At 39.1% G+C, this 26359-nt stretch overlaps 1 protein-coding gene across 1 annotated transcript in view; it reads right to left on the minus strand.

Annotated features, from left to right (window-relative positions):
* LOC134520134 (uncharacterized) overlaps positions 1-26359 on the minus strand; it is a 106301-nt gene that overhangs the window by 13263 nt on the left and 66679 nt on the right. The window contains exons 45-67 of the mRNA XM_063345129.1: positions 24473-24604; positions 23389-23538; positions 22797-22913; positions 20927-21100; positions 19996-20203; positions 18609-18775; positions 17143-17255; positions 15934-16024; positions 15173-15310; positions 14274-14436; positions 12368-12489; positions 10814-10954; positions 9721-9834; positions 9196-9324; positions 8556-8717; positions 7300-7464; positions 6021-6186; positions 4531-4715; positions 3845-3937; positions 3360-3564; positions 2226-2413; positions 1433-1530; positions 838-1022 (exon numbers count right to left, since the gene is read on the minus strand). Coding sequence (XP_063201199.1) covers positions 838-1022; positions 1433-1530; positions 2226-2413; positions 3360-3564; positions 3845-3937; positions 4531-4715; positions 6021-6186; positions 7300-7464; positions 8556-8717; positions 9196-9324; positions 9721-9834; positions 10814-10954; positions 12368-12489; positions 14274-14436; positions 15173-15310; positions 15934-16024; positions 17143-17255; positions 18609-18775; positions 19996-20203; positions 20927-21100; positions 22797-22913; positions 23389-23538; positions 24473-24604 — 3406 coding nt within the window. The remainder of the gene's footprint in view (positions 1-837; positions 1023-1432; positions 1531-2225; positions 2414-3359; positions 3565-3844; positions 3938-4530; positions 4716-6020; positions 6187-7299; positions 7465-8555; positions 8718-9195; positions 9325-9720; positions 9835-10813; positions 10955-12367; positions 12490-14273; positions 14437-15172; positions 15311-15933; positions 16025-17142; positions 17256-18608; positions 18776-19995; positions 20204-20926; positions 21101-22796; positions 22914-23388; positions 23539-24472; positions 24605-26359) is intronic.

Here is a 26359-nt window from a genome sequence, read left to right on the forward strand (position 1 = left end):
AAACTTTGAGAAACAAGAATTAGGATTCAAAGCTCATCTTGATTTATACTCATGCTACTTGATAGTCATATTGGTAAGCCCTCCCCCATATACACATTACACATTCCTATGCAGAAACCAGCAAGAATATTAACTGTCTCAAAAAAATACCCTGCCAAACCAGAGCATCAGAGTCGCAGCCCAGGAGACCCTGCTGATTGATAGATCACTTTGGCTATTTGGTCACTAGGACCTACTTTCAGCGCCCTCCGTTATACCTGCCTACTGAGAGGAAGCCATTAAAACGGCTCTTTCTGGAAAGGCCATTATCTATAAGGGACACCTGGGACTGTAAACGCAGCCTTTTAGCATTTAGCAATGCTTTTTCAGGTCATGCCTGAAAGTCTCTGGAGTTCTGATAGGGCTGAGCTTTTTCATCCTAGAATCAACAGAAGTGATGTCACCCGTTTCAAAGTACGCAGAAAGCCTCCGTGGCAAGACCCAGGGCCAACAGGTATGACTGGCATTGAACCATTGTATCAACTCGAGCACATCCGTAAGACAGATAAATGCCACCTGCTGCTTTCTAGTCTCAACAGTAGGAAGTGTAAAGAGTTGCAAAATTTTCATGAATATTAAGTAGAGGAATGTTTATCGCATGTCAACTTTACCCAAAGTGCTGATATTATACATAAAAGTATTGTATTACAAGAAAAACTATATATAAAGTTTATAGGAAAATTATTAATTAGCAACCATCTCTATGTAAAGTAGTATTTCAAATACAATTTGTAAAAATTAGAACTAAGCGTAAATAGACCCAGTTACAAAACAAAGCAGCACTTTGAAAGGTCTTACATTCAAAGGGACTCTCCATCATCCTCCGTTTGAATCTATAATACTCTGCAACTATGTTGATATTGTAGAGGTCTTGGAGAGGCCTCATTAGCTTTTCTTCAATGAGATAATTAGTAATATTTGCCAGATCCAGGGAGCGGTCTGCTTTAGGAAGTACTGGCAGTTTTACTGCCAATGAACAGTTCCTGTAGAATACAAACAAAACAGCATGTGCCCTTATCTGCCAAGCTGATGAAATGCAGCTGCTTTATTATTAGAAATGTGGAAGTGAAATATTCGTAAGAACTGTAGTCTGGTTAGAATGGCAAAACAAAGCTATACGATGGCTAAGACCTGCAACACACCACACCGTATAAGGCCAGTTATCATAGTTGCTGCTATTCTGTTTGCTGCTGAGTAGTTCCTTTTGAAATGCAGCCTGTCCCAGTAGCCAGCAAAAATGAATGTTATGGAGTTACGCCACGTGCCCAGAGCAAAGAATGGTTGGGTGGTTGTCTGCAGCCCTCAGCATACAAACCGATATAAAGACTAACTATGCACATATCCATTTAGAACACTACCTGGCAGCAGGGATCCTGCAAAAAACAGCAGTTACCTGGCTGAAAAACTGTAAAGGTTGAGTAAGGGCTTCCGGATCTTGCTCACAGCTCTAGAAAACACGGCCTCTGCCCATCTGAGCATCTGCTGTGTAGTCTGTTGGAGAGCCAGAAAAGGAGATTACAAAACTGTATGGCTTCAGGGCAGGTCAGCACTTGATAATGAGTTTAAAATCAATAGTCGGTGAAATAGCACTTTAGTCTCTCTTGCATTTGTCACTTGCCTGACAGCATCTTGTCATTTAGAGGTTAATATCCAGACAACAGACACTGGTCACTACAGCAACAAAAAATGGACAGAAATGTATCCTTCCTAAAATAACATTACTTGAAGTATACCAATACTTTGCTGAGTTAATGTGCTTCAGTAGCTTGCAAAGGATTGATAACATTGTTAATATAAATTGGCATCATGACATCTCCTTTATGCTCTGCATTTAAACTAGAGGAGCCCAAACCGATTTGTACATTATTTGTTGGAATCACAATCCCTTCTCTCTACAGAAGAAAAGCAAAAGCTACACAAATGACAGTTTACTGCTGCTGTGATTTCAACCAAAACCAGAAAAACAGCCCCTCCTCTAGCTGAAAAAGTACTGTTTTCAAAGCAGGTCAAATATTTCAAGAACAGTAAATTAGCTGCGCACAAGCTTGTTATGTGGAAAGATAACCACTATTTCTATAAACAAAAACATTTAACTATTTTTGTGCACCTATAGTTCAAAGCTGAGACTTAAATTTGTAGGTCTTGTCTTACAAACCATTAAAAATGGAGAATTGAGTTATACTAACCATATCCAAGCCTGTTTTCACAACCTTTAACGCCACCTGGATTGGTTCCATTAGCCACACATCTTTTACAATCTTGGGTAAAACAGCCTGAATTTTCTTCATGTACTCTTCTGTCTTCTCTTGCCAAACTTCATCCAGTGGCTTCAAGGTTACATCGTAGTAGGCATCCTTCAAAGTTGCTAATGGCTCTGAAGCAAACACATTACATGAAAGAAACCTTAGCTAAGTATGTCAGAAAGTGGCTGTTAGTTTGTTTGTTTGTTTCCCCACAGCTTCCAGCATAAGAGGAGGGACACAGAAAACAGGAAAAGGCAGCTTTGTTTTCATGGCAGTTAGGCACATTTCACAGCTCTGCGTGTGGACACAGTGTTATGAAAAACTGAAAGAGGCATTGAGCGATAACCCTGATCCACTCATACGCCTTATAAATACATTGCTGCTTTCCAAAATAAATGTAAGGAATGCTTTGCAATATATGCCACCAGCAGAGCCGTGCAGCTCAGCCTGCACCTGCTCAAGGAATAACAGGACAGTTTGGTCTCAACTAATTGAAACACAGTATATCAACTAAACCCCACTTTTGAGTGCAAAGAGTCTAGCGGTAATTAGCCCAAAGTGAGGTTTTAATCTTGTGAGAACTGAAGGTTCTCTCAGCTAATTACAGCTGACCGCATTTCACAATGGCTTTGATATGGGCCATAGTCCAGCTGAACAGTGAATTTGAGGCTATTGGATAGACTTGGAAAACACAGATGAAGTAACATCCGATTAGTACAAGCATTCAAAACTCAAGGATGGATATGAACAGCCCTTTGGGAGGAAATGCTTGCCAGGGAACTGTTAGCAGAAATGCTTCAGCTTAGGAATTAGGGCTCTGTTCTCATCCGATTGAACCCGGGCTCCTGCGTCCAAGAGAATGCTTCTTCGATGATTTCATTAGGAAGGTGGTCACACTGAGGTTACTTAGAGCTTATTGCATCAAGGCTCCCACTCTGTAAACTAAGAGTCAAGGTCAGCACTTTTTTCTAGATCAAGCTAGAAGCTTTTGTGCTGTTCAGCATGTTTATACTCAAGTTTGTTTTGCCCTGCACTGACATTGTCCGTATTCTCCTTGCTTTGCACGGTTTTGCTTACTTTGCAATTCATTCTGCATTTGCTGGACGATGTCTTGAATTTTATCCAGGTAAAGCGGGAGCTTGCTTCTCAGTATCTGCCTGATTCCACTTTGCTTCCACACCTGGGCGACAGCTCTATGCACACTGTGGAGGAATCCTGCTACCTTTTGCAAGGCTATTGAAGGCCAGACGGCTGCTTCAGACAGAAAATCGACTTGCTGCACCTACAGTGGTTCCCAAAAAAGAAGAAACATCAAAATACATAGTGATCACAGCAAAGCTTTGACTCCACTCCAAGGCAATTCTGAGCTCCTCAGTGTTGGTGCAGAGATATAGGATCTTTACCGTGAAACAGGCTTTTTGTCTAGGTATGAATTGCAGGTTAGCACAGGATTAACCATTTAAATGTTGAAGCAAAACAAAACAACTGCATGCAGTATGATTTTTAATTAACACCGCATGAACATTTCATGGTGCTGTCACAGATGATGTACAGATACTTACTGATCTCCTCAATCTCGACATATATGCGTCAAACTCCTTCAACTTCTCCATCAGTTTGGCTTTCAGAAGGCTCCTGATTTCATTAAGTTTGTTCTGTAAGAAGATGAAAAACCTTGAATTTATGATTTAGAATGCTTGTGCTGGGTCCACATCACTCAACGTTTGTAGTAGTTTAAATGCCAGTAATGATCCACAGTGGCCTCCCATTTCTCAGGGGAAATAACTTTTGCACTATTCAATGGTTAGAAATGGGAATAGAAGAGTCTAAGGATGAAAAAAACAAAAAGCCTCCTCCAAGCAGAGAGTACGTGAAACCCTATTAGAAGTAACAGCACATTAGGAATTCTAATCTGACTTTTGTAACCAACATGCTGAGCAGCACTGGCACATTACTGCGGCTCTCACTTTATTTACCTACCCTCCTCAGAGGATACACCCTTTAGGGGAGGGTCCTGTATTTTCTGTGCTTTCTAGGTATGGCTGAACTTTTTAATTCTCACCATGGTATCTTTTCACACCCAAGTGAAAAATAATGTCATTGTAAGTTTAAAAACTGCATTTTTTGCCTGGCTACTCACCAAAATTCACACCTGAAGCCTACCTGGAAGATGCTCCATCAAAATGACAAGATTGAACAATAGTCTGGAAAAATCACGCTGCAGTTAACTGTGGCTGAAGGGTCTCACCTCAGCCTTAAGAACCCGATCCCCACATCCATGAGCCAGAAAACTCAAGCTTCCATTAACAGCTGCTAGAGTCATTCGTCCCACGTTTTCTTGCCGTTCACCATTAATGTTGAGGTAGGCATTAACGGTAGCCGCCTGTTGCCCATCAGTACAAGCACTGACTTCCATTCCTTCTTCCAAATCACCTTAAAGAATGAAAAGAGCGAGATTTGTTTACAGGAACAACGCTGACAGACATTGTTTCAAAGTCAGCTTTTTAATTACTTAGGTGTTTGAGCATATTAGGTGTTTGTGGAAAAAAACAAGAGAAGATAAACAGGAGAAAATTAGATCAGTGTCAGTGTTTGATTTTTGTCTTCTGTGTGGCTTGTGAATGATTTACAGCTACAGACTTGCTACTGCAAAGAAAGCACTGGACTAATATACATCTAAATAATTCTCTCAGTCACAGTGATTTACAGGCTTTTTTCTACTTTAGTCTTACACTGTCCCTTGTTGCTGATGTTTCAAAATTGTTTAGACCATAAATATGTCCGTCACTCATCCACCCATCACACACCTAAGTTGTTTCTGCCCTAGTACTGATGACATAAGCAGATATGGTTGCCAAAGTGCACACAGAATCTGCGTTAAGAGAGTTTAATTAAATAATTTCTACAAACTTCTGACTTCAGTAATTCACAAAATAATGGTCTTAATCTCAAGTACATCACAGTGGTTACGAGTGAGGCCATGAACCACTGCAGAAGAGTAGAACAGCAAATCCATAACCGAAACTAGGACTGGTACCATCAGCAACAGGAGTCCGAGACAACTGTCATACCACCAAATCCACCTGGTTTGGACACAAATCCGATGTAGCTGAAAGGTGGATAAGTCACAACAGAAAGCACTTGCAGCAGGTCTCATTCCGTCTAAGTTTAGTCTTCTAAAAGTTAGGCACGGTCTGAACCAGCAGCCCGGTGTGCTCTCTGTTGTCAGCCAGAACTGACTGCTGCCGAGAGTCACCTGCAGAGGGTGATTTCATACATCTGTTCCAGCATGGGATAGAGTCAGCCTCTGGAGGTCCCTTTCTCTTCATTGGAATTGGAGTGTAATGATTATCTTAAACAAGGTGTACAACTTTAAGGTGGCTAAATCCAGATGAAATGAATCCTATCTTGATCACCATCTATTACAATCCTCCCCTGGCTAGTAATCATACAAATGTCTCCCAAACTAGCCTTTGTATAACAAGTTTTAAGCTTCAGCTTTTCATTATCTGAAAGACCATAGCTTGAATTGCCATGGAACTGAGCTAGCTTGGCACTAGAGAGACACAGCCTTTCTTCCTGCCTCTTCAGCCCAACGACAGCTGTGAAGCACAGAATCATAGAATACCTCAAGTCAGAAGGGACCCATAAGGATCATCACGTCCAACTACCTGCTCCTTGCTTGACTACCTAAAATCAAATCGAATGACTAAGAGCATTGTCCATGAAGGTACGTACCTTTCAAATACCCCACGTAGCACTGAAAACACTCCTTTCCTTTAGAAGCAGCAACTTTTACTTTCTCTTTCTGATCAATAATCCCCTCCACCAGGATTTGGCTCTGAACGGATGAGGAAGCAGCAGTTCCTGTCAGGCCTAGCCAAATATCTTCAAAGGCTCTTAACTGCAGCCATAAAGGAAAAACATTTATTCAAAGCCACCACACAGAATTAAGGAATGTTCAGAGATGATGCTGAAATACCAGTGCTTCCCACAGAAGGGTAAGTGGTGAGGGAAGTGTTTCCCAAGGCTTGTGCACTGCACAGGAGTTACACTCTTAAGAGAGGCACAAGCACTAGGATGATCGGCTCGAGCTGAATGACTGGATAACACAAGGCTCTTGGACAAAATTTCAATGGTAGCAATGAAAGTAAACACAGTAACAGTCAATTCCCTGTGAAGCTGCTAATTTGTGCCATTTATTCGAAAACAAAGAACAGAGAAAACCAAATTAGAGCAGCTGACACTTCTTTCATCTCCCTTCTTTCCAAAGAGAGAGGGAAAAATAATTTAGTATTTATTTGTCTTAGCCTGTTAGGTATTAAATCATCATTATTTTGTTAAAGGGTGGCCCATTGTCTCAGTTAATTATGACTGACTACTCATATCCCTTCTAGTGAAGAATTTGGATGGTGCTGACCACATTACTTTTCTGCTTCACTCTGTTACCAAAATCAGCTTCTCCACTTTATTAATTTCACAGAAAATAAAAAGCAAATGCAAAATAGAGGGGGAGAGAAAAAGGAAAATATTTGCCTCAGGATGAGCATCGTATTGGTTGTTCTGTACTTTCCTTGAGGCCAGTTCTTTTTTCTGGCAAATGATGCTTTGTATGAGTCTCACATTTTGTTCCCTCTTTATTTTTTTCCCTGTGGTGCAAAAAACCATGCCTCACCAAAGAGACCAGTCATGCTGAAGAAGGTGAGCTATAACAACACACAGCCTCTTAAAACCTTTACATACTCCAGCTGATATACACTTAGTATATTTGTCCCTGAGCTCTGCAGATAACTAGTGGTGCCTGCCTTTCTGTCCTGATCATACTGCATGTACATTGCATAAACTGTTTCTGTTTAAAAACAGAACTAAAAAAAACAGGGGTATTTTACGTTGCCTGTACTTGCCTGCTGTTTTAATGCCACCGGCTGCACCTGATCAGTTTGGAAGACAGATGGCAGTAGGCCTTTAAAAACCAAAACCCAAACCCCAGTGCCACTAAAATAAAATAAAAACTCACTTCAATTTCCAAAGAATAGTTCTTCACATCAGCTGTACTCTGATTTTTTAAGAATACTCCAATCATCCCCTCATTTCCCTCATGATCACCAAGGTGGAATCTGCCCTCTGATTGCAAAACAATGTCATCTTTGTTGAGCTGGTGTTTTCCAGAGAAAACAATTACCTATATATGAACAAAAAAGGTGTTAAAGCTTAATTCTTCCAAAGAAATGGGCTCTGCATAGAGTATTAAGAGGTTGTACAATGTTAGCATTCTCATGAAATTACACAATGAAGTGATGAACAAAACTTGTAGTTTCAGAAACCAGCACATCCTCCTTCTCACAGCACTGTCTTATTTTATTACATCTTCAGTTTCTGTGGTGTAACACGGCATGTTCAGTGATAACAGCCTAAGACAAGATGAACAGCTGGAATATAACTATTTTATTGAAACAAGTCCCCTTTTTTTGTTCTTATACTTCTCAACTACTCTAGCTAGGTATTTTGATGCCTTTGAGAAAAGGATCCAAAAGAATACAGAGGCAAAATACAGATTTTGAAGTGACATGCATAAACATTTTTTGCATTATTAACAGGCTCTAACACATCTTGGTCTTGAAGAAAGTTTTCACGGGCATCAAAATTCGGCTGCTCTTTCCCATTGCTCTGACAATAAACAAGTAAACCAACTGAGATGCGTTTTAGCCACTGGGAACTGGAAAGAGATCACATTTATTACAAGTTTGAAGTTTTGTGTTTGTTGTGAATATAGGCAACTCTGGGGTTTAATGTGCACCTAAGGAAGGTCGTGGATGGGTCTTCGGTTTATGTGTGTAATATAAAAATAAATGACAAATATGAGGTCCAAACATCCATCACTACCAGCAAAGCAGCCATAAAAACCAGTAAACTTTTACCTACAGGGGGAGGAAGGCACTTTTATTTCTCTCTAGTTTCCTTTTTGATCACTTATGAGCCTGTTTTGATACTCTCCAAAAACATGAAAAAAAGAGACCTTTGAGAGAGGAATAGGAAAGAAAGCACACAGAGTGGAAGTGGGAACACTTTCAACTGTAACAGGACCTACCGTGTACACTACAGTGGCAAACACATGATTTCTGCCTCAGCCCATCAAAAGACACTATTTATGGTTTGTTAAGTTACAAAAGTATGGCAATTCTCATGAAAAGTTGCAGCTGAGCAAAACTGAGTCTTCGAAGCAGTGATTACATGTAAAGTGATGTAGGTTCAATATGTTTGTGTGAGACTTACATTTGGAAGGTCACAGAGCTCAAAGCTCATATAATAGTCCAGGCAAGATGAGTAGTTTGTTTCTATTTTACCCAGGATCTTCTGTTTGGTGCATGAGGTCAGGAAAATATTTTCCAGAACAGCTTCCAACTGAAATTTATCAGGATACAAGAACTGATTTCTCTGCAATGAACAAAGAAAACGAAGTTAAAATAATGACACTACAATCTTAGACACTACTCTGTGTCCATTCCTCCCATCCTGTCCCTGTGCTGACTTTTTTTATTCTAGTAGCTTCAAGGTTTTAATGTAACGTTTCCAAAATGTAACATTTCCATTTGACAATGTTTTGGCTTGTCCGCACAGTTACCAGTCCCCATCCTGCAGAATTAACTCAACAGTTTTGCAAAACTAGGGCACAAGTGAGGCCTCTAATTTGTAACAGCTCACTTTTTCTTAATTCTGCTACATTTAGCTTTCTTCCTCTGTAGAGAAATATGTGAAAAGTAAAATGAAATAATGGTATTTCACAGAAAGTGGTCCTCTACAGAAGCTTTTTTAAAATCCACTCGAAATTACATATAAAACCTAAGTAAATTCCCATCTATTACAACTTCCCTAAAAAAACGGTGAGTTAACAGATACAACTGCCTTCTCTTACCTCATACGTTAAATTGTGTTTGAATTTTTTGTCATCCCAGTTTAGATCTAGATATTCGTTAAACAATGCTGATCTTTGCTCTAGAGACCCACATGCATGCAGGTGTTCCATACTTAATACTCTCTGAAGCTGGAAGAGGGAAAAAAATTATGACATACATACTAGTAATTTTCTAAAAAATGTGTTCAGTATATACTAGAGGAGTATGCTTTCTGGGCAAAAGTACACCCCTGTGAGAATACCTGAATGGTCTGTACCCGTAAAAAGACTGCTTCAATCTCTACCAAGAAACCTAAGGGATGACAATTCTGTCCTGAGGGAAAGTTGCATCCCAAATACAAACACATCTGACAACATGAAACACAATTCTTCAGAGGGTTTATTTTTCTTCCTCTGCAACATGAAACAGTTGACTTCAAGTAAAAGGTTTTCTTATGGCAACAAGTGCATAAAAAATTCTTTCTGTGAGACTCAAACCCAAAAATCTAGCTACACCCAGCCCTTCTTAAACTCAAAGACTCATACCTGACCTGAAGAGAGTGTCATACAGCCATGCCAGGCAGTGATGTTCATCTTTGATTTATCCTCCAGGGCCAGTTGGATGTCAGCAGGCTGCCCACCATTCCCTCTGAGCTGCAGCTGAAACCAGAACAGAAGGATTTGTCCAGCGAAGCAAGACTGCAAGAACTAGCAGAAGAGCCGTGCAGGGTGATCTAGCAGAATGCTCTCCACCCAGCAGAGAAAAAAAAAACCCACAATTAAAACTGCGACAGAACAATGTTAAAAATCCATTGAAATCCACGTGGCCTGGAGGCTCAGGGCCTTAGACAAACTTTTACAACTGTGGCAACAGGAGTCTTCCTATTGTCTTCTCTGGAAGCTGCACTGGGTCTATCATGCACAGCAAGTAATGACACCAGTGGAAAAATGACACTACAAGAGTATTTATTCCTCTGAATACAACGCTTGAGACATATTGACTGCTTAGTGAAAACAACCCGAGAGCACTCTGTGGCACCACTGTGAGTACCAAAAAGACTCCAGATGAACAAACAGAACACTGCACAGTTTGCGCAGCAACTGGAGTGTCCTAGTCCATGCAGTGCATTTTCAGACAAAATATCCTGTAGTCTTTGATCTCGAAGGATGATTTCTGGAGTTCTTCCTCATTTTCCCCATATATGCTTTGCAAGTGCACGTCAAAATTGTATTTCAAAGCTTTTCTAGCCTTGCATATTTTCACACTTGTGTTGCAATTTCCTATACAGTCCAAAAATTTGGGTTTGTTCTACATGGGTATCAAAGGATTTCTAGCTTTTTTTTTGGTGTGGAATAGGAGGGTCTTCATCCCTAGGCTACCTCCTGTGCACTTCTGGCTTCTTACTACCTGAAATGGGTCAATTCTAAAATTGCAAGACAAATACTGTCAGCTAGCAACAGTTTTGCCTAGGAAAAGGAACCAACTCTGGTGGTTTGGCCACAAGGAGATAACAGCACTTGGTGCTCTTTACATCTTTGAGAATGGTATCTGGTCTGCAATTCTTTGAGATGAAAGATACGCTATCAGTAAATAAAGAATTACAGCTTTGTATTTTGCAGCCCTTTCTCGTGATCTCACCTGCTGGTTGTACTTTCTGCCTCTTCTTTCTGACAGGGAATGGACCTCCAGTTGCTTCAGAGTGTAATTAAATGGGTGGGCAATGGTGGCTCTGTAGTTCATACGGTCTCTTCCAAACTTCAGAGAAGATGACACTGATACCTGTTCCATATCAACAGATATAAAAGGAGTTTGTGAAATAAAACACCTCTCACATACTGACCTCAAACATATACCCAGTGAGATTTCCCTGTACCTTTTCCTCAGATGAATTCTGCGCGTAGTATAGTCCTATTTGAAGTAGTGAGGCAAATTAATGTTCAAATGAGGATATTTTGGCTACTTGAATTTCCTACATGGCACAGCTGAAAGTAAAACTATTCTCTGTATTTTACTGAACCATGCTTAAGATCGATGAGGCTTAAGTTTGGTCTCATCTTCAGGCACTGTGAGCTCCACTGCTGCAGAGTGCTTAGACACAGCTTGCAAAGTTGAAGCACAAGAAAAAACATTTGCAGAATCAGGAACTAAATTCTCTAATGTTGCTGGGAGCCAAGTATTTTTGTGGCAATTTAAATAGTGGTGGTATTTAAATAGTTGTGGTATTTTAAGTAGTAGTACAGAAATACATTCTATGAAACTTCTAAAGTAATTTTTGGAATTTTAGTGCTTCTTAAAGACACTATGAAATCCTAATTCTTTTTGAAGGCACATTTATGTTTCTGTATGGTAACATATTTTACATGTTGTCTTTTGTCTTTATTAAGAAAAATAATGTAATAGTCAGCCAAGATGCCGCATTTCAGATGCACGTATAAAGATAGCATAGTTGGTTACAAGTCAGTATGCTTCCCCATTTAACCACATTTGGAAATCAGCTTAACTAAAGTTCTCCTATTTCTGTCTTTTTTACTATTTATATTTCTAAAAAATAATGCTGACTTACTTTACGAAAATAAAAACTGATTTAAACTGTGCCAAAGTTGTCATTCTCACTAATAAAGAGAAGAATGAAAGAATGAAATATAAAAGAGCTTCAATTGCATCAGTAATGCTGAAAATGCTAAGCACAGGTACGTGTCACACTTCTATGTGGGAAAACACAGCATATATCCATGCAGCAGGGAGGTTCTTCATCCTTTTCAGCCTCACACTAATGCTCACACTTACTCATTTGTCTTAGATTTTTCTTTCTTTCCCCCTAAGCTGCTCTAAACATGACATTTGTGCTGTTCTTTTCATCTACTCTCCAAAGCTGTCCTAGAGCCTTTGAGAGTGCTGGGAATGGCCTTTCTCACTCCTTTGAACCATGTGCATTTCACTGCCTTTGGTTATGCAGCAAGCTGTGGGGTTACTGCAAACAAAATATATAGTACGGCCTGAAAATGCTTCCAACAACAACATTGGTGGCTCATCTTTCATAGACACAGCCAAAAGGAGGATAGTTTGCCTCCCAGTTGTATTCCCTGGCTTGCTTAATGCCTTCTTATTTAAAAAAAAAAACCAAAAACCACAAACAAACCACTTCATATTCTTGTAATTCTCCTGACATTTATTGGCTCTGGGCTGCTGTACCTGGTCCTTCTCATTCCAAATAACAGTAAGATCATCCCGGTGACTGCGTAACGAATGCTTCACATATAAGTTGACCTTGGCATGCCGTGGGAAAGGGATGGATAGAGGATGGAAAAGTTCCACTACAAGGGAAAAAAGCAAGTAAGTTTTCCCCACCACATGTCAGGAGTGTTCATTTTCTTATAAAGGAAATGGCACAGGACACGTTCTCCCACAGGGAGCAGGGTAACAATTGGTTCCCAGAGAAATCATGGCCTTTGTTCATACACACACGCACACCTACCCAACAGTCACATAGACTTTAGTGTGCTGATTCCTGCTGAACATGAAGAAATTAAGGGAAACCAGGAGTCCTTGATTTACCAGCAAAACAGTAATAACCTTCAATAATCAAAAGATTGATACCTACACATAAAGCAACCTCCACCAAGAACAGCCAGGAAAGCAATCTTTACGAAGCTCAGATGACCTTACACTTGAAAAGGAGCAGCTTACAGCTCTCAAACAAGGAAGTGCAATGATTTTCTCTGTTTTCAGATAACTTAGCCTCAACATAAGGGTTTAGCACCTCGAGGTAATGGCCAGCATGACCAGTGCTCTCCTGCAGTACCTGGTGCAGTAGAGTAACAGAATTTAATACAGTTTCTGAAAAAAAAAAAAACCTCAGAAATGGGTGACCATAAAATAACAAAAAATAAAATTATTTCCAGGAGGGAGATAAACATACAAAGGAAGAAGAAAACAGAAAAATAAACAAAAATGAACTTAAAATGAAATGGTTTTACACTTCAAATTCAAGGTGATACTTAGGCAACATTCAGAAAAAATGTTATCTGTGGGATGTGTCTCTCTATACCTCTAGTACAGTGACTGAAGGACAAATCTGAGATGTGGGTTGCCTCAAAACCCTTTCCTTCTCTCACCTGGGAAGGATTTGCATTTAGGCACCCACTTTATAGTGAGCGACCCTCAGCACTGGATTACTGGGTATTTGAGCTGAGTGTTCCTCAAGCTACATGTGCACTTGTGGAGCTGGGAGCATTTCTGGATAGCAAATCCAGGTGTGCACCTCACGCGTGTGGCAACCTCACAGCGCAGTAAGATACAGATCCTATAAAGCTCTTCCTCAGCACCTTGACTCCTCCTGCAAAGAGTACTTTCCCCCTGAATCCAGAACCAAGACCCTGATCTACACTGCAGAGTGTATTCCATGCAAATATTACACGTATTCTCCCCTCTCTCCTACAAAAGTTGTCTGTGTCTGTGAAAAAAATAAAACATTCACTGGCACAGAACTATGGAACTACTTTATTTTAAATGGAACCATGAGGAAGAAGAAAGGGAAAGCGCCGTAGATTGGGATTTCTCATTCAAATCACTTCTCTGCATGAAACCAAATGCAGATGTGAACCCCAGTCAGCCACCTCCCAGCTACATATTCCAACACCCTGGCTGGAATGAAAGTGGCTGCAATACTTTAACTCTTCTCTGTTTACGAATGGTATCTAGTCCAAAACTACGTTTCCTTTGCTTTTCATTAAATATTTAAAACATTCAAAAGCAAATATACAAATAAACCCAAATGTTTCATTTAATCCAGAACACTTCTGAAATTTGTTGTAAAATAACAATAGACATTTTACTTTGTTGATGACTTCTCACTCAGCCAAACTTTTCCCTGGCACTACTGAAGTTTATTTAAGCTTTACATTCCATATGTAGTGTTCTGAAGTAGTGTTCTGAAGTGGATGTTTCCAACAGCCAGACTTACCATGAATTTAAAGTAAATAAGATCTTAGAAGGCCTGGATTGAACCATTTTATTACGCATTTTTAAATCAGATTTATGTGGTTTAGTTTATTTTATAGTCTGCTATCAACACTGGCAAAAGACTTGAGAAACCTACCCTGAATGTCATGACCTCCAGGCAACTTTGGGAAGAGTCCAGTGTAAGTGCCTGTTACCTTTATCTCTTTACCATCCCACAGAGCGATGTGCCTCAGCAGATGTGTTCTCTTGTCTTTTTGGTAAACCATCATAAATGCAAGCTGCCTTGGAAGAATTTTTAACTAAAAATAAAAGAGGGGAAACATATAAAATCCCAAGTTCTCTGAAAAGTTAAAAACGTAAGTGTGTGATTTTGACACTGTAAAGTCCAATGAAATTTAGCTTTAGAAATGTGTTCATAAAAGGTCTAGTAAAAGGATGCCTTAAAAACAAATGGTTTCATATAAGCAGTTGTCCATTTCTACCTGACTTCCTTTCTACAGTGAGTCATCTCCTCACATAATGGAACATACATAAACAACGAGTATCCCCTTTACAATGCTCTCTGCTTATTATATATTTTGAATTTCTCTCTCTTATCTCACTGAATAATTCTTACAACATCAAGAGCCCCACTATTACAGAATAAATCCAGCAGACAGCACAAACAATAATATCTAGTTGACATCTTTTCTTCCTTATTTAGAAAATGAAATATGTGTGGTACCTTCATAATAAAAATTGGCAATTGGTCAGTCTGTAATATATTTTTTTTTATTATCTCTATATCCTATGTAAGTGCTCTGTTTATAGGAAGAAACAAATATAAAATCAAACAACATTTTAAACCATTGGACACGCAACTAATCTACAGTCAAATGTTTGCTCATGCTACTGGAGAAATCAAGGGCAAAACATCCCACAGCAGCTGGAGCTGCGTCTGACCTTCACTGTTTGGCAGCCAGCATCCTGAATGCCAGACACAGAAAACAGGGCAGTGACAGCGTGCCTTTTGACGTCTGCGCTGTTGATACCAACCTGGGACATTGTCTGTATTATTTCAATGACACTAGTGTAGATGGTTCCAGTGAAAGTTAGCTTAGTTGTAACATTGAAATCCTCTTTTTCCATCCTGAGGTAGAGATTGCCTTTTGCTTCACTCATGTCATAATTTACCTTTTCAAGTTCCCATTGAATTAAAAAAAAAGGAAGAAAGAAACAGTGAGAGAGAGAAAGAAAAGAAGCTTAAAAATTTTTCTTGCATTCTTTGCACAGTATGTTATATTATGGTCCTCAGGACCTAAGAGAGATCGGATTTGTCATTTTCTCTTATGTTCACATTCTAGAAAGCAAGCTACAAAATAGTGTAAACTGAATAACATGCATAAGAAATTAATTCTTGTGTGAGGAGTAACTGTGCTGCATTTGACTGACAAATAACCCCATTCATCTTCCTCACCTATCCTTGTCATTGTGTATTTCTGCACTGCAAACAGCCAATATGCAGAACTGCTTTCTGCCCAGTCTCTCTCTTCTTAGTAGCCAGAATAATTAAAAATGTTCCTGAGAGGAGTCTACCAGAAGTCATAATTAATGCAGATGCAAGGAAGCAGAGTCAAATGGAATAAATCCTTTCCAGTAGGGTGAGATTTTTAGCATCTTTGAAAACATGGAACATCCTCAACAACAGCAAAAACGTCAGAGATACTAGTACTAGAAATAATGCAGCTTGACTCCTAAAGTATTACACAAGTCTAATTTGTAGTGATGTACATGGCAGTTAACTTGCAGGTAGTTACCTTAGAAGACAGTTCTGCTGCACTGGGGATGTACTGTAAAGACTTCATCCGGAAGGGATGAATCTGGAGTGCTTTTATATTCAACTCCTCACTAAAGGGAAGAAATGTACTTTTGTTCAACGATAGTTCAGAAAGTCCACTCTCACTGACAGCACAAGTTCATCTGAGTAATCACTGAAGTCTGCCACGGCTTTGAGAGTTACAAATGACAGTACCTTCCACTGAACGCTTACCCAGCTCATGTTTTTTGATGCATTCATACAAAGGCAAAGGAGACCAAACAGCAGTTCCATCTCTGACCTCAGTGAAAAATGCATCCCAGGGACAGAACACAGCCCACAGGGTCAGAAGTTACTTTGGCTAGTAATTTACTAGCTATAGTAAATGCGTTAGCTTTTTAAAAATGATATAGGTATTTTGGAATCTGACTTTGCAAGCATTGTCATGGCTTCCAGACTTAAAATTCACAATTATTAGAGAGTTTAACAGAACTTAGAAGACTTTTCAGTGCAAAGGTCTTTTGCTAGAACTTAAGAAATATTTGAAATACCCCAAGACTCAAAATACTATACCTGTTAAACACCCTCAAAAGCCTACAGTTTTCTTTATACGCTATACCAAATATTTCTGTTTAGATGCTGATTATCAGACACTTTTGAATTAAAGAATTATTCTATTCATTCTTCATTTATCTTTAAAGACTTTGAAAAATTTTAGAAGACAAAAAAAATAAAAAATTGGGAAATTAGCACAGCAGATACAGCCATACTGATACCAACTTAGAAAACTGAGTGAGTCTCTGGAATTTTACAAGGTTCAAGTGTGCCAAAACTGTTTAGTAAGAATTAAACAGTTATATCAGGTTAAGGTATATTAGTAAATACTTGTCTGGCTCAGACCTAGAGTTTTCTGGATTATTTCACTGTCTGCTACTTCGATGCTGTGGGGGCAGGCAAAAAGACAAGCGTGCCCCAAGCTGTGAGGAGCAGAATGAGACATTTCAACTAACACTTCTTTCTCCCAAGGGATGATCTCTCTGCAGCCCTTGATAAACTTCCTGAGGTATACAGACTGTTTGGTGTTATTATTCACTTTATCAAAGATTTATTATCCATTTCACCAGTGCTTTGGTGACTATAACAATAACTTTTTCCATGGAATCACAGTGGCCTAATAACATTTTTACAGTGCTCAGAATGACTCTTTTACCCTTGCTGGTCTTTTTTCCTACTGATGGTAAAGGAGAAGTTGGTGTTTTGTTCACAGATCAGCCTCAGAGCCCCTTCAATTTCATTTTCAGTCATAACTTCTTGAATTGTTATCTGTGGGGAGAAAAAAAATAAACTAATCATACACCATAGCTTCTACCCAGCATTTCACCTAAACTGAGTACAATCTCTTGACTGACTAAAAACCATCATCTTGGCTGAAGTTTATCTTTCAGACAGGCCTTCTAGATGCTTTCTGGACCTAAACCAAAAGCATCAAGAGATGTCTTCCTTGTCCTTCCTACTAATTTGCATTACTGACAAGTATTAGCCTTACTTTCAATGCACCCTTATCTGGTTTAAGTCTAGAGCCACTGGTTCTTGTTTATGTTCTTGTTTATGTATCCTCCACTCTTCTTTTTCATATACTGTAAAGTGCTTTTACTTCTTTTTTTTGATGAAACGGATGGAGCTCCACATATCTTTTACTGCAGGGTATTTTCTTCCTCCCACAGCTGCTGGCTCCTCTACAGCTTTTCCTGAAATTGCTAAAGAATCCCTCTGGGGAAGATGAGCACTGTCACACTTAAATATCAACACATGTTGTGTTTGCCAAAGTCTGTGGGAACAGTAATTTCTGAAGACCCATGATTACACTCCTACCTTACATGAATAAAGCACCTAAAGAATTAGCATCTGTTTTTCTTTTTTTCACTTAAATATTTAGAGGATAAAAGACATTTCACCAAAGATAAAGGGGGGAGAAGCAGGGGACGTATCTAATACCTTTTAATAAAATGCTTGAAACTTGAAACACTGACATTTAATGTACAGGTTTAATATTGAGCTAATGTTTATTTTCAGAAAAGTCTACCTTTAATCTTGTATCCTAGCTACATATCCTGTTATTTGAAGAGAAGGTGACAGATGACTTGGATGTGCTGTTCTGTGTACTACCCTCCAAAAGAGAAGGAGACATTTCAACTAATACTTCTTTCTCCCAAGGGATGAACAGGCATAGCCTTTGTTGATCCTATCAAGTAGTTTGGAATACAAGTCTATTTCTGTTTATTCAACACTGAAACATTTTAGGTATCTATGCTACAAATGGTTTAACCAAGCCAAGGAATCCTCTAGGCATGAAGGCCAGCTGTTTTCTACCAAAAGTATTCTACTTCAGTAAGCCATATCAGCGAGGAACTGCCAGTAAATGAGTGCCTTCCTGAAATGATTAATCCTGAAATCGGGGATTTCAGGTACATGCTGAGTTTCCTTGGAAACAGACCATTAGCTGTGTACTTAAGTTAAACTAGAATTCACATAAACTGGGCTGTGTCACCTCTCATCTGCACTTGTATAAACCTTGACTAATTTCACTGAGGCCACTGGAAGCGCTCTGGATTCATGGTAGTGTAATGCCGATGACAGCTCTAATCAAAGCACAACAAAAGATATATGGCTTATTACCTTAAGAAAGAAGGGAAGTCCCAGATGATGGAGAAGTGATATCGAATGCTTCACCTCTGCCATGAATTCAAACGTACCATAGAGTTGAAAGTCTGTGTCAACATCCATAGTCACAGTTATATATTTGTCGTCATACTGGATTTCACAGATAGTCTTGGCTTTGCTTTCTAAATAGCAAGAACAAAAAAGTGACATTTTGAAGGGCTCATTTTCAAGGAATTTCAGTACTGCATGCATAAAATGAATCCAGACAACTTTTGCGTTAAGACATCCATCATGGATGAATGGCCTGTGGTTTGACTGCAGAGTTTTTTGGATGTCCTTTAACATATAAAGTCGTGAGTTAACACAGCTTGTGTACCCATGGTACAAGTGTTAAGTGACAAGTCAGTTCCCAACAGCAATGTGTTTTTGCAGCTAGAGCTGACTAGCTTTATACAGCCAGCTGTAGTACTCGGCAAGTAGTGGCCACTTCTTCTAGAGAAGAGCTCTGAGCTGTTTTGACCTCTAGTGGCTCCTTCAGTTCCAGCTACTTCAATTCCAGACTAACACTGCTCAACAACACAACTTGAAGACCTTTCCCCCACTTTCCTACCAGCTTGTCATATTTAAGAGAGAAAATACAGACTGCGAAGAGATAAAAATGTGATGAGAGATGTGAAACCCCAAAACTCTTTACGGAGAAGACAAAATCACAGACATATATGCAGTCACACTCTGGCGGCTGTCCTGAAAGCCACTTGTTGTCCTGTTGATTTTTTCAGAGTGGGTGAAAGGAGATGGTGCCACTAACATCAGTATGGATTCAGTGCCTGCTAACCTCAATAATTCCTATTCTCTGGTGCTCTCACAGCTGGTTTTTTTCAACACGAATATACACCCATGTGGGTATTGAAGGTACTTGATCGCCATGTAAATCAGCAGTTGAGGGATATGCAGATAGAGTTGCTGTCAGGGCAAGTTTTGAGGATAGACTGGAGTATTCAGGATGGGTCTGTCTCCCCTCCACAGTTCAAAAAACAAAAGCCATTTAGCATTATTTTCAAAGCCCACTTTACACTAGAATTCACGTTTTTTTGTGCTCTGTAACAAGGGGGTTTTGTGTGATATTGGAATCTTATTTTATGCAGCTAAGTATCTTGGGGATCATCTGTTTTACCAGGTGTTGTACCACATGAGATCTTTCCTGGAATTAGAAAAACAAATGTAATGTAACTAATAACAGATGCAGTTTAAGAATGGCAATTTTACTTACATACAGGAAAAAGCCCCTTTTTAAGTACTACCAGTAAATCTTAAGTCAGTTTGTAGCTGTTGAAGGAATAGTTGAAACACCCTCAAAGAGCTATAGTATAACAAAAGCCTGCAAGGAACGGCAGGTACCTACCTGATTTCTGTAAACTGAGAATCAAGTTGATTGCCTTAGGGTAGCCAGCTGCCTGTAGTGCCTCACTACTATGTACACTTTGGCAAAAGACATCCACTTGCTGAGCAACATAATAGGAGTTTATTATGTATGTGATTGATGTTTCTCCAGCTGCAATGTGCATATATCTTTCTTGAGTAGTGTTTCTCCCTTGAAAAACCATATCTATCTAAAAAAATGACATGTAAATATAAGTTCTTGAAAAAACGTTTAAATACTATTTAATTTAAAAACAGGTACTATTTAATTTTGAAACAGAAGACAAATGAAAGAAAGTTCTCTCTAGTCTGTACTTATGTCAAAAATCTATTTATAAACCAAAAAAATCTTAGCCTTTCATTAACCATCTATGACTTTCCAGTATAAAGTCCATTCAATTGAATGAATTTCAAACTACACCAGCATCACTGATTTATGTTAAATACTCATTAGATTCTCTTTTATCCTACAAAAACATGACTCCCTTTATATGAAGGATCCTTGATCCATGCATACTGCTGATATTTACCAGACAGTAGGTACTCCAATACTTCCCTGAAAACAGCACTTAAAAAATTACTTCAAGTATAAAATTCCCACTAAAGAACATAGGAGCAATATTCCAATTCCTGATGCAATGTGCTGAAACTATTCTGTAGAGTTACAATATCAACAATACACACTGTACCAACACTGGTAAGAATGGAATAATCTTGTCCAGAAAGCAGTCAAAAAGAAATTTTCTATTTCAGTAGTTCAGGTTTTAGCCATCCGTAGTTTTTAAATATCAGAAAATCTCAGCTTCCATCCTGTACCTTACAAAACAGTAGCTTTCATTCAAGCCACGGGCTATTACATTATAATAAAGGACAATAATTTTAATGAAGAAAAAAAACCAAAACAAAACAACTACCTGTAGAGAAGATGGGACTCTGGCTTGTATCAGCCATGGCCAAGTATGATGGAAATTCCCAGTTACATTGGTACTTGTTTCAAACTGCTGGATTTGTCCTTCGAGAACTGTTAGGTGGGCACCATAATGCACTTTCATACTAAAGCTCTTGATCACTTCCAGGTTCAAGATAGCCTGTATGCAGCAAAGGTAAATTGTGAAAAAGGAGCTTTGTAAAAGGCAAAGCTCCTGTTAGTCAGGATTCTTTCTTCTGTTCAGGCAGTATCATCTCAAAGTGTGTCCAAAAAATTAATCTCCTATAATTTCATAACACAACATAGTTACAGATCTCCCTTTTATTTATAAATTCAACAGTTTAACACATATTCTCCAGTATGGCCATGCCTTAACCATATTCAAGCAGCTACATGATTGATAAAGTATAAGTGTCGTGCTGTAGACTTGTGTATCTCAGATTGGAAAAAAAAAACATGCCAGGTAATCAGCGTCTGGGAGGAAAATACCATTTGGAATGTAAACCGTGAAATGGTGCCAGTACTCACCTCTATCTAGACTATACAAGGTACACTGCAGATCTATCAGACAGACTAGGCATATGAGCTAAAGTGCATTGCCCTCGTGCAGTGCATGCTGCAAGCTCAGCTGTGGCTTGGGCTGTTCACACATTGGGAGCCAACCTCCAACCTCTTATTCCTATGAAAAGTTCTGGTCCAGCAAGCTACTCTCCCAATCCCTGAGAACAAACTGAGGTTCTGGACTCCCCTCAAGAACAAAGCGTGCATCTGGACTCCCCTCCACCCGGAACTTTAAGGAAAACAAAAGGCAGAGAGAAAGAGAGCAGGAAGTAGAGGGAGGAGGGAGAAAAACAAAATATAAATGTCTTTACAACAAAAGCAGGCAGTATGACCTATGTATTTTGGGACAACACCCAAAATTCAGGAAAATCTTATTCCATCAGGAGCATAGGCAATGTTCTTTTCCATCTCCAGCTCCACCTAGACAGACAGCACCTTCCCCAACTTCCTTTCACTTCCGATGGGTTACAGAACTCAGGAATACAATCTGCATGGCAAGAAAGTGACTGATTTTTTATCTGTCTGTTACAGAGTGACATTTCATTTTACCACCACCACACTTCTCTGCCTCATCTTATCCCAGCGCTTTCCAAGATAGTCCTTGTATGCACAGGTACAGACTTCAAATGTCACAGACCATTCAGTTTGCACAAAAGTATACAGTTCACATGTCCTGCAACACCCTTCCATGATGAATACTCCACTATACATCTTAATATATATTGAAGGACAGAAGACACTGCTGCTCTCCTGGTAAGGAAGGCCGAACTTAAGTAGAGTATAGGTAAAGAAGAGCACTGGGTCTAGAAATAATTATAAATGAGAACGAAAGCTGAGATGGTGTGACAACACAGACATCTTAATTCAGAAGGATATTTAATTGGAGGTTAGATTGTATTTTAAAAAGTTGAGAGCAATCTTTCCCACTTGTACCCGAGACGTTAGGTAGGTTTTTTATGGTAGTGGTTTGCTCCACTTGGGCTGTAGTTTGTAGCAATAAGCTTTTTCTCCTGTATAAATCTTGACTTTTAAGTGAAGCAGTATTATGAAGCAACTTTGAGATCTGTGCTATGATCTTATGCAAGACGCCATAACAGAATAGAAAACATGATAAAGATGCCAAAGTTAACAACTGAATGAGTAAAATTCTACCCTCACTGACAGATACACAAAAAAATTACCTAAATAGCAAATGCACAAAGTCACATCTACACCCTCTGCTCTTTGCCATCTGACTTCTATAGCACAATTCCAGGGCGGATTCTTGTCTCCCCTGACATTGACTGATCACTTACTTGCAACTCAATCCTGTCTTTGATTTGCAAAGTCTTCAGTGCCTCTATGTTATGAGTAAGTTTGTAGTTGAGAGACATAACATACAACTTCTGGACAAAGCTCAGTTCTTCTGTAATCTGTTCAGTCCAAAAAAAATATCACAAAAGTTAACTGTGGCACATTTCTGTTATCGAGACTACTCTGATTAGTTGTAATTACTGTACTAATTACACCTTAGAGTAAAATTATGAAAACTATGAAAAATTTATGGTGAAGAATTGTCTAATTGTCACAAATTTGTACTGTAATAGGGAATATGCTGCACCAAGGGAAGACACTTGATTGATAAGAAAGGTTTGACGCAGTTTGCGAATGGGAGTCACGGTTCATTGCTGATGTCAAATTTGTTGCTAGAAGCGATTGCACAGAAGGAGTGGCTGAAAGATACAATCTTCATTTAATTAAGGCCTTTAAAACCAAGCCAGCCCCTGCAGAGTATTCCTGTACGGGCCTCATGCGCAGCTACTTCAAATGGAGAAACAGTATTTACCAAATCAATTAATTCACTTTAACCTCTATTTCACATCTTAGTAATATGGAGGAGACACTTACTTGCTTGCTGTTCACACAGAAGTGAATAAGTCTTTTATAGAAGTCACTGCTTTTTTCTGATATCACATCGACTAATATCCTCATAGGAATGCCAATGTCAGCAGCTCCTTGAATGTTATGGGTTAGCACCACATCCAATTCTTGTCTTTCCTGTTAATATTTGACAGCATATATAGTAAAGGATGTCTAGAACCCAAAGCCTACTGCGATACAAAGCCCAAAACAGATGTTTAACAAATCTGACTGTCCTATATTTAATACTAATGAAACCTACTTGCATTGAACTTAGGGAAGTTACACTGGGAAAAATAATAAAGCCTAACAGATAGGATAAAAAAAATCCTATCAGATCTTTCAGCTAAGAGGGGAAAAAGTTGTAAATGTTCGGTGGCAAAGAACTCCCACTAGCTATCTGTTTCTCTACACCACAGAAATACGCAGAAATTCCCAGTTATGGCAAGAAGGTGAATGATCACAAGGAGGAAGATACTTCTCCCTGTGCATACTCTACTCTCCTGCACTGATGACATGACAAGAGAAGTCAAACTTGTAATTGTCAACAGGAAAGCAGGAGATTCACAGCCTTTCTTGTGCTGTTGTCTTACTGAAGAAACTAACAGCAGTGTCTCAGTTAATCGCTGCCTATTATTTGCAATGTAAATCACAGTGATGACTCTATAAATTGCAATCTTTCTTCTTCTCATGCATTGCAGTATACTTTCATGATGAATGAAGAATGTTACATTGGAGTACCTGTTGTATATCTGGAGTGAGATCAGCATTTGTGGGTTTGCATGTCTTATCGTATTTGCCACATAATATAAGGAACATCAAATAGTACAATATAAAAAATACATATATATAGACACAAAGAGCATAACAAGGAAGTGATTCAGGAAGTGCCACAGCTATATCCCATTATACTATAACATCTGTTTCACTGCACATTACAGGTGCCAGATTTTCGAAGATTTTATGTTTATTCTGGCATTTATTACTAAAGCTTGACTGTTTGTTCCCAGTAAAATAGTTTAGAGTATGTCACTCTTTTTACATGCAGTCTAACAGTCTGCGGCACACTTACATCAGTGACTTTTAGAATAAGGAGTCCTTGTAATTTATTTTCATCAACAGTGATCAACATCTGTGAATCTAGGTTCATTTTATCCATCAAAACATAGCCTGAACTGTCAATTTTTACTGGTGCTCCAAGATCCTGTACAAGCAAAAAAAAATTAATACAAAATTTAAAAATTCACCACTTTTACCCTTACCCACAGATATACTATACACCTGAAACTTTTTATTCCTAAGTAGCTCTAATAGCAGCTAGCTGTATATCAGGCAGCACATCCATAGGATGTTTCCAGAATCTTGACAGCTTTTTATTACCTTTTATACATTTTGTCTCTTTTATTTTGAATATGTCTGACATATTTTTGATAAGTGAACCAGCATAAACAGAACACAGGACAACGTCGCAGCTCTTCCTGAAGAATTGAAAAAGTCAATTAATTTTCTATGCTTGGCATTGCTCCAGTGGCCCAAAGCATCCATAAATCCAGTGAAATCAGACAGTATACATAGGTTTATTACAGCAGCTCTGTTTTTGGAAGAGGGCAGGTCAATCTCATCTTTGTATATTCAGATTTACTCTGACTTGGATACTGAATCCACAGATGATTCTGTGATAACATCTCTCTCAAACTCTCCATACACTTCTCCTCTCTTTTCCATTCCTGCTTATATAGCACTGACCGGTGGGATCTGTGAGATATCAGTACCGCGATATCAGAATTTCCAATAGCAATACAAATTTTCAGTAAGAAAAGTCAGTGCACAGTCCAGCTAAATTTAGAGCTGCTACTTCAGGAAATCCTGCTGCAGAATTTCTCCCCCTTCACGTACTTACAACAGTCTAGCCTCAGAAAGTAAACTACTGGGCAAGAATTGAGGGGAAAAGTGCCATTTTTCACTCCTCCATCAAAAGGTAAAAGGAGCTCAGCGTGTCATACTAACTAGCTGAGAGAGGTCACGGCACACTGCCTTTCTTTACTTGGGAAGCTCTGAAAGCCGCCTTGCTGCCCCAGCTCACACAGCTCCGCCCAGGCAACAACACTGTGGACTCCTTCGGAGACGGAGACTCCCAGGACATCTCTGATGCCAACCAGGTCACCTGTCCCAGAGCCAGGGCTTCACTTCCTGTGCTTTCTACAGAAATGAGACCATACCACAAATGATGGCACATTCGTTTGAGATGGAGTGATCTTCCACAGAACGCCAGTTTTCACTGTATTTTTCTACTGGCTAAATCTTTTCAACAAACTGCTTTTTTCTTATCCCACTAGTTGCTGGTCAGGCTCAGAGTCTATAGTGAGATTCCCACCAAACCCAGAAGTTAAATCTCATTAATGAAACAGGAAGTGTGATTTGGTGGTGCTCGATCAGGCAATGCAAATGGTAAGGTTCAAGCTCGGGGACAATTACATGGCCCAGCATTTGCAATAACTAGCAGAGAAATATCTCACCAGGGCAGTCTGAAGCAGCTTGTTCAAATGTCGCTGTTTGTTTTTCAACTAAATTTGCCAAAATATTTCTCAACTGAGTTCTTACAGGAAATCACAACTACTGTTTAACACTGTCTTTTTCACTGCGTTCTCCACAACAGTCCTCATACATTACATACCAGTTTGCTAGCAATTTCAGTTTTCTGTAAAACTCAGTGAAAATTTTCTGACCTGAAGATTATCTATTTACTTTATATATTTTTAAACTATTTCAGAGTCTGGTTGTCAAACTGCTGAGAAACTGTAATTGCTGATAAAGCCAAAGACAACGTTAAATAGTCATTATTTCTGAAGATTAAAAGCAGGTTTCTCAACCATGCTTTTAAAAAAATACATCAGAGGTAGCACAAGCAAGTCCATTAAATGTAGGTACTGATTAATGTTTTTCTTGTTTCTCTGCTACC

Source organism: Chroicocephalus ridibundus, chromosome 8, assembly GCF_963924245.1.
Source record: "Chroicocephalus ridibundus chromosome 8, bChrRid1.1, whole genome shotgun sequence".
Classification (NCBI taxonomy): Eukaryota; Metazoa; Chordata; class Aves; order Charadriiformes; family Laridae; genus Chroicocephalus; species Chroicocephalus ridibundus.